Source organism: Bidens hawaiensis, unplaced genomic scaffold, assembly GCF_021521415.1.
Source record: "Bidens hawaiensis isolate Kalapana, Puna unplaced genomic scaffold, B.hawaiensis_p1.1 tig00025808_1, whole genome shotgun sequence".
Classification (NCBI taxonomy): Eukaryota; Viridiplantae; Streptophyta; class Magnoliopsida; order Asterales; family Asteraceae; genus Bidens; species Bidens hawaiensis.
This window is the reverse complement of record NW_027494145.1, coordinates 195,822-205,185: the sequence shown is the minus strand read 5'-3', so window position 1 is coordinate 205,185 and position 9,364 is coordinate 195,822. Positions and strand designations below refer to the sequence as shown.

Genomic DNA, 9,364 nt, shown 5'->3' with positions numbered 1-9,364 from the left:
CATCGAAATGTGACGAAATTCAGCACAAATATGTTGATGCGGATCACGAAATCAACAGATTGCAGAATGAAAAAGTATTATTATTATTACCTTTAGCGAAGAACGAACGATAGCGTGAGTGAGTGGATTTGGAGAGTGGATAAAGTGTGCCCTAATTTTGATTTATTTGCCCCCGTTGTCCCTAACTTCATGTTTTCTCTTTCTTTTTCTTTTTTTTTTTTTAACGCCACCATATCGGGAAACACTACTTTAACGCCATCGTATCGGGAAACACTAGTCTTCGTATCTAGAAAAAATCCTCACATAAGGTTAATGTTTGTGAACACTTGCTGGAAGGCACGACAGTGCGGTAGTGAGATAAAACTCGTTTAGTTCGAAGATCTAACTAGTGAACATTACTCACTCGCCTAGTATCCTATTATCATCTGGTGGTGCTGTTGAAATTAAGTGATGAGGTAAGAATCGAACCTGGGTTATATGAAACACCAAGTTTCTTTCTTACCACTTCATCACTAGTTCATTGACGAACAACAACAACAACAACAAAAACAATAATAATAATAATAATAATAATAATAATAATAATGTATAGTTAAAGTGATTAAAAAGGGAAAAACAAAAAAAAGTCTCTACTGTTGACTTTACTTGGATTAAATAAAACTTAAATCATTTTCTTTTTATAATTGTATTGACTTTTATATAGTTCATTGTACAAAGGAACATATATTTTAGTCTTTTTAGAGTCAAATTATTTTAAACTTGGTATTCCTATATTAATCAAGTATAGTATTCGTATTCTTATACTAAATATGATTTTCCTTTAAAAAAAAAGAACGTCGTCTAACTATATGAGTATATTGCGTAATTATTCATATATTGATGATGTTGATTATAACCATGCATAATTTTATAAATATGCCGACTAATTACATATATGACATTGTGTAATTATAATCATGTTGCGTAATCATACAAACATATATGCAATCGTCCAAAATACCCATGTCACATCGCTAGCAACTCCTTATGCTTTGTACGGGAAAATTATTTCACACATGAACCTGTCTATATATGTGTGTTGTCTATACATATTTGATTTGTGTGTCGCAAGTCTTGTAATATTTTGATATAGTCAGAAATATACTTACTATGACAATTTATGTTTCTTTATTATAAATAATACGAAGTTGGATTACCTCAATTTTAAGTTTTTTAATCACCAAGTATGATTTTAATTATTTTATGATCGCTATAATATTACTTTAATAACTAACATAAGCACAAGCCTATTTTAGATAATCATTTTTATGGATTTTGTCACCCGACAACCTATGCTTTGCCAATATAATAACATTAAAACCTGCTCGCACGTTGTCACTAAATTTTACTTCGTACAAGTCTTCATATTTTGAATTTAATAAAAACAAGTCAAAGTTGACTTATAAAAAAAAACACAACTCTTCGTGAGGGTCACAAACCAACTCTTTTGTAGCATTGTTTTAAACTTTTGTGCCTATAAATATCTCTTAATAATTTTGAAGTCAATAGGCAATATTGCAACAACATAAGTGCACAACAATGGCTTCATTTCATCACTCAAAAATATTTAGCCTCTTCCTTGTTATTTCGATATTCGTCACATTTGGATCAGTTTTAGTTGGAGCTGCGTATGCTCCTGTCCCTCATGCACGAGCACCGGTTGTGTACCGTCCAAGTGCTTGGACTCTCGCCCATGCCACGTTTTATGGAGACGAGTCTGCGTCTTCAACCATGGGTACTACTTATTTTTGTGTACATGACATTAAAATGTATACACACATAGATAGATGCATTAAGAGTGTCAATTTCTAATTCTTAAAGGTAGAATTATTAAAACTAACAAAAACAACGTTCATAATTTTTCTTTTTGTTTTGTCCCCGCCGTGTATCTCAGTTGGTTAAGGGAGCGTAAGACTTAGAACAATAATTTGTCTTGTTCTAAGTAATATTCTTATCTTTAGAAAAATACTTATGTTTTCATATGAACATTCATGTTGTCCTAAGTTAAAATTCATGTTATTAATAAAAATAAAATAACAAATTATGCTTTAATTTTCTCCTGTCCGAAAATAATTTTAGAGGTTCAACTCATCTTTTCTTTAAACAAAAACGAGTTTTTTACATAGCAAATTCAGGTGATTTATTTGTCGAGTCCTGGACCCGTATAGGGTCCAAAAATCTTCGTTACTATAATCGCATTCGCATAACGACTCTTTTGATTATGTCAGGAGGTGCTTGTGGATACGGGAACTTGATGACTAACGGATATGGTACAAACACGGCCGCGCTAAGCTCAACAATGTTTAACAATGGTTACGCGTGTGGACAATGTTACCAAATACGGTGTGTCCAATCTCCATGGTGTTCAAAAGGCATAGCCACCGTTACGGCCACCAACCTCTGCCCGCCAAATTGGTCCAAGGATTCCAACAACGGTGGATGGTGCAACCCGCCTAGAACCCATTTTGACATGGCTAAACCCGCTTTCATGAAAATAGCCCAATGGAAAGCGGGCGTTGTACCCATTATGTATCGTAGGGTACCTTGTGTGAGGAAAGGCGGTCTTAGGTTTTCGTTCCAAGGTAATGGGTACTGGTTGTTGGTGTATGTGATGAACGTTGGTGGTGCGGGTGACATCAAGAGCATGTGGGTTAAAGGAACCGAGACGGGTTGGATAAGCATGAGCCATAATTGGGGAGCGTCGTATCAAGCGTTTGCGACACTTCGTGGTCAAGCTTTGTCGTTTAGACTAACTTCGTACACAACCAAACAGACCATAACAGCGTACAATGTCGCCCCGGCTAACTGGAATGTTGGATTGACATACCAAGGCAATGTTAACTTTCATTAACCAGTCACCTCAATATGTTTATAAAATTTGGGGCGGTGACTTTTTGCTATTGTGTCATTGATTCTCATATGTAAGAATCGAACTTGTTCAATAATAAGAAAACTATGCATTTTTTTTTGTTTGTTGTATAGTTCTATATATAACGTTTCTAATAATATAATGTTTTGCTTTAGAATAATTTTAATAATTTCTAAGTTTCAAACAACGGGTCAGATTATTCTATAAAAGAGGGACAAAAATAAGAAGAATGAAAAGGATTTGTAGCAAAATAAAAAAAACTCTCAAAAAAATAATGAATAATGAAAAATTAATAAAAAAATCATAACTCAAATTTTAATACAAAAACGAAAAATGTAAAAACACCAAAATGTTTTCACCGTCTTCCTCGTTCTAAAAAAACAATGTTGAATGAAAAAGATCATTGTGTTTTTTTATTTATCATTGTGTTTTGTGTTTATTTTCGTCATTGATTGTGTATTTTTTTTCTTGGCATTGTGCTTTTTTTTCTTGATATTGTGTTATATTACTCAACATTGTGTCATATTTTGTTCAGCATTGTGTTATATTTTGCGATCTATTGTGTTTTTTTTGTTTATCATTATGTTGTTATTGTGTCTTTTTTCTCGGCATTGTGTCTTTTCGCGGTGTTTTTTTTTGGAACAGGAATGACGGGGAAAACATTTTAGTTTTTAAATTTTTTTTCTTCTTTTATTTATATATTGAGTTATGATTTTTTTTATTATTTTTAAAATTTTTTAAAGGGTTTTCTTTGTTGCCACAAATGCTTCTCACACTTCTCATTTTGTCTTCCTTTACATTTTAACTTTACCCTCAAACAACTAAACGTATCGTTTTGGTTTTGGAGACACAATCATATATCTAATAGCAAATAGTCCTCCTTACTAGACAATAACTGAAATTTTGTTAAAATATTATTGTTATTTCATTTTTGATTTTTCATCACCATAGTCTACACACATATAAACCAAATCAAAGAACCCTAATCAAAAGATTTGTGCAACCACTGTTGATTATATCGTAAGAACATGAGCAATGTTAAGAACCACTAACATGCAGGCTCAATCATAAACTTTAGATAAACGAATTATTAACCATACTTACTTGTAGGAATGATTATCTTTGAAGATAATAAAGCCATTATACTAATCTTTCTTACTTTCCTTTAGATGCCTTAGTTTTGATGGAGATTGTGTGCATATATGAGATGGTCATGGTGTTTGATTGTTTCTCTATTTATATGCAAGCAAGGCATCAAAAAGCAAGTGTCCTTTCATGTTATGTAGTTACATCCATCAAATAACTACTAATAACTACTTAATTTATGGAGACTTTTCATTGTCATTTGGCTAGGTTCAAAGAATGATCTAGAAGACCATATTTACTAGACATTATTTCCATTATTTCCAACAACCACTTGTTGGCCTCATCACCAAATATTATTGTTATTTTATTCATCACCATAATCTTCACAAATAAACAATACCAAAGAATCTTGATCAAAACTTTTGTTGCAACCATTGGTTGGTCTCATCATCATGTTGATTCGTCACAAGATCATGAGACCAAGGGATTGAACTCGTTGACGGGTAACAACATGAACATTCTTCTATGCATGTTTTTGGTACCTCCCAATTGCTCGATCCTCCATCGACAATGGAGGATCTCGATGACGATAACAACAACGCTTTCATAAGTGGACCCCAATATTCAACTCGATTAAATTCTCGAACATTTGAGTGAAAGTAGACCCAAACCAAAGCTTCTTGCAACTCTGGGTAGTTCTTTAACAAATTCTCATCTCTATAAGCAAACGCCTTTAGTACCTACCAACGATTATAAAAGTGTTTACACTCTTAAGAGTTTTGCGCTATGGATTAATACTTGTGTAGGGAATTACTAAATAATTACCAAAAGGAGTTCTTTGGTGAAGATGAGGAAACTATGGCGAGCACACACGTTAAGAAGCAAATGGCCACCCCTTAGGGGAGTGGGGGTGGTCCGTTATACACGGCCATCATGCGTGATGGCATCACGAACACCGCCGCCGGTCCCCCCCCCCCCCATCACGCGTGATGGGGGTCCGGCCGTGATGGCCATCACGGGGTGAATACCAATAAATTTGAACGTTGGGGTTGGGTAATTAAAAAAAAATATTAAACAATATAAATTAACAACCATTTCAATCCAACTCAAAATCAAATCCAACTCAAAACACTCTCAATCTTCTACTACAAAAACCTATTTCTTCACCACTTCAGTTCAAAACAAAAAAAATATGGATTTTCCGAGCAACTCGTTTTCGCTAGACACCGATAGCTCTTCGTCTTCGGACGACGACATTGTTGAATGGTTCCCATTGTTATATAACGAACTTGAAGGCCCGAGCCATCCAAAGAAAAAAATGGTGGATCGTGATCGTATACATGCCCACGAAGTGCTAAGGAACGACTATTTTGTGGAGGAGCCGAAATACAATGACGAGACGTTCAGGGATCGGTTTCGTTTGTCAAAATCTTTATTTTTAAAGATTGTAGCGGGTTTCAAGAATCTTACGACGCGAGGGGCAAACGAAGTTTTACGGCGCTTCAAAAATGCACATCCGCTATTCGTCAATTAGCGACAGGTAACCCACCCGATCAATTCGATAAATACTTACAAATGTCTCAGAGAACTTCACGTGAATGTCTGCAATTTGTAACGCGATTATTAAATTGTATGGCAAAGAGTTTCTATGAAAACCAACAAGACACGACATTACACGTCTTTACGCCGCGCATGAGGCTAGATGACAGTTTTTAGGGATGCTCGGTAGCATCGACTGTACACATATCGAATGGAGGAATTGTCCACGGGAGTTTCGAGGGGCGTATGTTAGGGGTGATATCAAATGACCGACTATCGTCCTTGAAGCGGTTGCGTCAAATAATTTATGGATTTGGCATTCTTGTTTTGGTGTTCCTAGCTCAAACAACGACATCAGTGTTCTATACACATCACCGTTGTTTCAAAGCGTGACAGATGGTACCGCACCCTTCTGTCCGTATTTTGTCAACGGGAGATATTACAGACGTGGCTACTTTCTTATCGATGGTATCTACCCGGCATGGTCTGTTTTTTGTGAAAGCCTTTTCGTTTCCTGTCGAGGTCAAGGAAAAGGCGTTCAAGAAGTTGCAAGAATCAGCAAGAAAAGATGTCGAGAGAGCTTTCGGTGTCTTAAAGGGTAGATGGTGCATACTTAGTCGACCGGTTCGTGCAATGAAAAAACCCATGATCTCTAGCATATTATATGCATGCATCATATTGCACAATATGCTAATAAAAGAAGACGGACGTGCAATTTCTCCAGATTGGGTGCCGGATACTCCTACTCAAGTTCCCGTTCCTGAGAACGTGCAATTAGACTTGTGGAACGAAGATATTCACCATCGGTTGAAATATGATCTAGTTGAACTTGTAGGTTCTTTAGGTTTGGAATTTTCGAATTCGGACGAGAAGTAGATTGTTTAATGTAACTTTTATTTTTTTAATTAATATTGTTTTTAATTTTTAAGTTGTAAAAAAATATCAAAAAAAAAAAATTTCATCACACAACACCACCCCCACTAAAATTCCATCACTAGTGATGGAAAGTGATAGGATAAGGTGACACACTTGTATTGGTGGAAGCAAGTGATGGTTTTTAAACCACCCCCACCCCTCTTATGTGACAATGAACATGAAGAGACATGTTCCCTTTCACTTCTCTCCACTCCGCTATAACTTCATCTCTATATAATTTATTATACCAACCTTGCAACAGTAAACACGTAATCAGATAATATGGTCATCACTTAATTGCAAAATCAACGGCACGCATGGCTTGACAATTTTGGGGATTAACGCATATTCTAAACTTGTGATCTTTTTCGTTAAAAAATTTCTTAGGATCCTAAAACTAAATGTCCTGATGTTAAACTAGACATTTATAACTATAGCACCGACAAAACAAAATGTGCTTTTTTTATTAAATATAATTTAGTATATTATTAATCTTAATAGTTTGATTAATAGTTTGATTTACCATGTAAAAGCATAACTTATATTTTTTTAAAAAATTGAGTACTTTTCTTAGACTAATAAATAAAAATGACCAATAGTTTCTGTGGTTAATTAAAGGTTTATTGAATTTTAATAATCCCTAATATTGGCCGATAATATCCCTATTCATTTTAATGCTACCAACGGTTCCAAATTTAAAAAAGTTGGCCCCCAATGGTCTCCCGTTAAAAAGGACTTAACGTCGTTATATTTTTTTCCGAATTTCAAGCTAATTTGATTGAAATGAGAATACGAGTCAACTAATGTAAAACTTAGTTCGAAACGACGTTCCAAAACGACGAAACAATGCTTCAATTCGGGTCTTTGAACTTACAAATAACAAAAATCAAGCCGTTTTGGATCAACGTTTCAAGCTAAGTTTTACACCAATCGACTCGCATCCTCATTCCGATCAAAAACCCTAAAACATTAGTTTGAAATTCGGTAAAAAATATAACGCTGTTAAGTCCTTTTTAACGGGGGACCATTGGAGGCCAACTTTTTAAAATTTGGGACCGTCAGTTGCTATAAAATGAATAGAAATGAACTCAGAACTGCTGGAAGTACAGAACTCGAATGCAACATTTAAAACGATTGGCCCTTGCTAAAGAATAGTACAATAATCCTCTATTTTATAATGCACTAACTTATTAAACAACTAACAAACAAAAGCAAATCAATAATTCATTAACAAAAATAAATAATCAAAGAGAAAATTCCGAAAATAAATGTTTATGAAAACAAATTTCAAGTTTTATTTGCCATTTGCAAGAAAATTCAGAAATATGTATTATAAACTAGTCGTGACGAATATATTTTGATAACACACGAGTAGTTTGTATAATCAATTAAAACTTGTCACACCTTAACGAGCAGGTTCATCAATCAGTTACTCGTCACGACTAAATAAGTTACATGCCTCGTAATCAACGCCCACAAGTAATTCATAAGTCATTTAGTCGCTACCCGATTTACATTCCCTAGACGAGTAGTATATTTGTAGTTAACTCGTCGCGACTAGTTTAACCTTACAATCTACTCGTCGTGACTAAAGGACTTATGAATTACTCGTGGGCGTTGATTACGAGACACGAAGCTTATTTAGTCGTGACAAGTAAATTATTAGTGAACGTGCTCGTTATGGTTAATTTAAGGGCACGCGACAAGCTTTAATTGGTTCTACAAACTACTCGTCATGACTAGTTTATAATACATATTTCTGGAATTTCTTGCAAATGACACCTAAACTTGAAATTTGTTTTCTAATTTTCCCATAATCAAATTACCTGAGAAATATTAATGGTTTGAGAGATTGCCAGAGTCAATTTAGAAGTCATATCACTATGTTTGTATATGTTCTTGGAAGCTTCCCAGGATGCTTCTTGTCATCAACACCGATAAACAAACCTTCAGTTTTGGAGCTTCAAATGTTGATGGCCCAAACAATCTTGCCACCTATATTTAAAAAAAAAAAATCAAGAATACCCATAAAGAAAAGATTCAAAAAAATGAAAAAAGTAATGATCTTTATTAACAGGAACAAGGGTTTGATGGTTCTTGAAGTTTCTTATATTGTTGTTGATAACAATGGTGTTTTGATGACTCTTATGCAGAAATGATGAATATATTAAAGAAGCCATTTGTTTCTGCACACACACAATGAAGATTATGGGCACAATATAATTAAGAGTAAGAAGGAAGGTTGCCTAAATGTTTGGTGAAGTTGACGTGTCTTCAATGGTGGAAGCCTAGTACATGACTAGGTGTATCAAGTGACAATTTTTTAATTTTATAATAGACAAAACTCGTTGAACGCAGTTAAGTAGCTCCACAGCCTTAAATGCAAGGAACCAAAAATATCAAATGAAAAGAGAATAAACACGTGTTGGTTGTCAATGCACGTACTCTTTATTGTGTTTGATCACTTTGCATGAATCGGCTTTTAAGGGAACCTGGTCCATCGTAAACAGGCTATTCCTCACACCCACAAGAGAGGAAACTCCTGTTAGATCCACACCCGCGTGTTTCATTCCTATTCATCAGTGACCAAAATGTCAGCTGGTCTGAGTGTTAATCTTCCTTCCAACGGGTCACCAGTGCTTCACTTTTTACTGATATCTTGGCACGCCCGAATGTGTCAAAAAGAACATTTCTAACCAAGTCATGTTGGTATTTGAAATAGGGAGCTTCCTATAATGTATTGCATGCTCACCAAATGTGTCCAAACACACCTTGCATGCGACAAACGAGGCATATATAATCAACCGAGAATACAGGAATCATGAGACAATACTTGAGAATAGTGCAATACTTCGTCGGTGACATATATTGGCGCAACGCATCTGTAGGGACAGTTATAAGAAAACTTCAAGCATG

General features: G+C 34.9%; 1 protein-coding gene and 1 pseudogene across 1 annotated transcript; one reads left to right on the top strand and one right to left on the bottom strand.

Annotated features, from left to right (window-relative positions):
* The first annotated feature begins 1,578 nt into the window (after positions 1-1,578).
* On the top strand, positions 1,579-2,890 carry LOC143572334 (expansin-A7-like). The gene is made up of 2 exons (XM_077057525.1): positions 1,579-1,774; positions 2,268-2,890. The coding sequence occupies exons 1-2, from the start codon at positions 1,579-1,581 to the stop codon at positions 2,888-2,890; spliced, it is 819 nt and encodes a 272-aa protein (XP_076913640.1).
* A 1,517-nt stretch (positions 2,891-4,407) lies between these two features.
* LOC143572346 (protein STAY-GREEN homolog, chloroplastic-like) lies at positions 4,408-9,018 on the bottom strand (annotated as a pseudogene).
* Between the last annotated feature and the right edge of the window lie 346 nt (positions 9,019-9,364).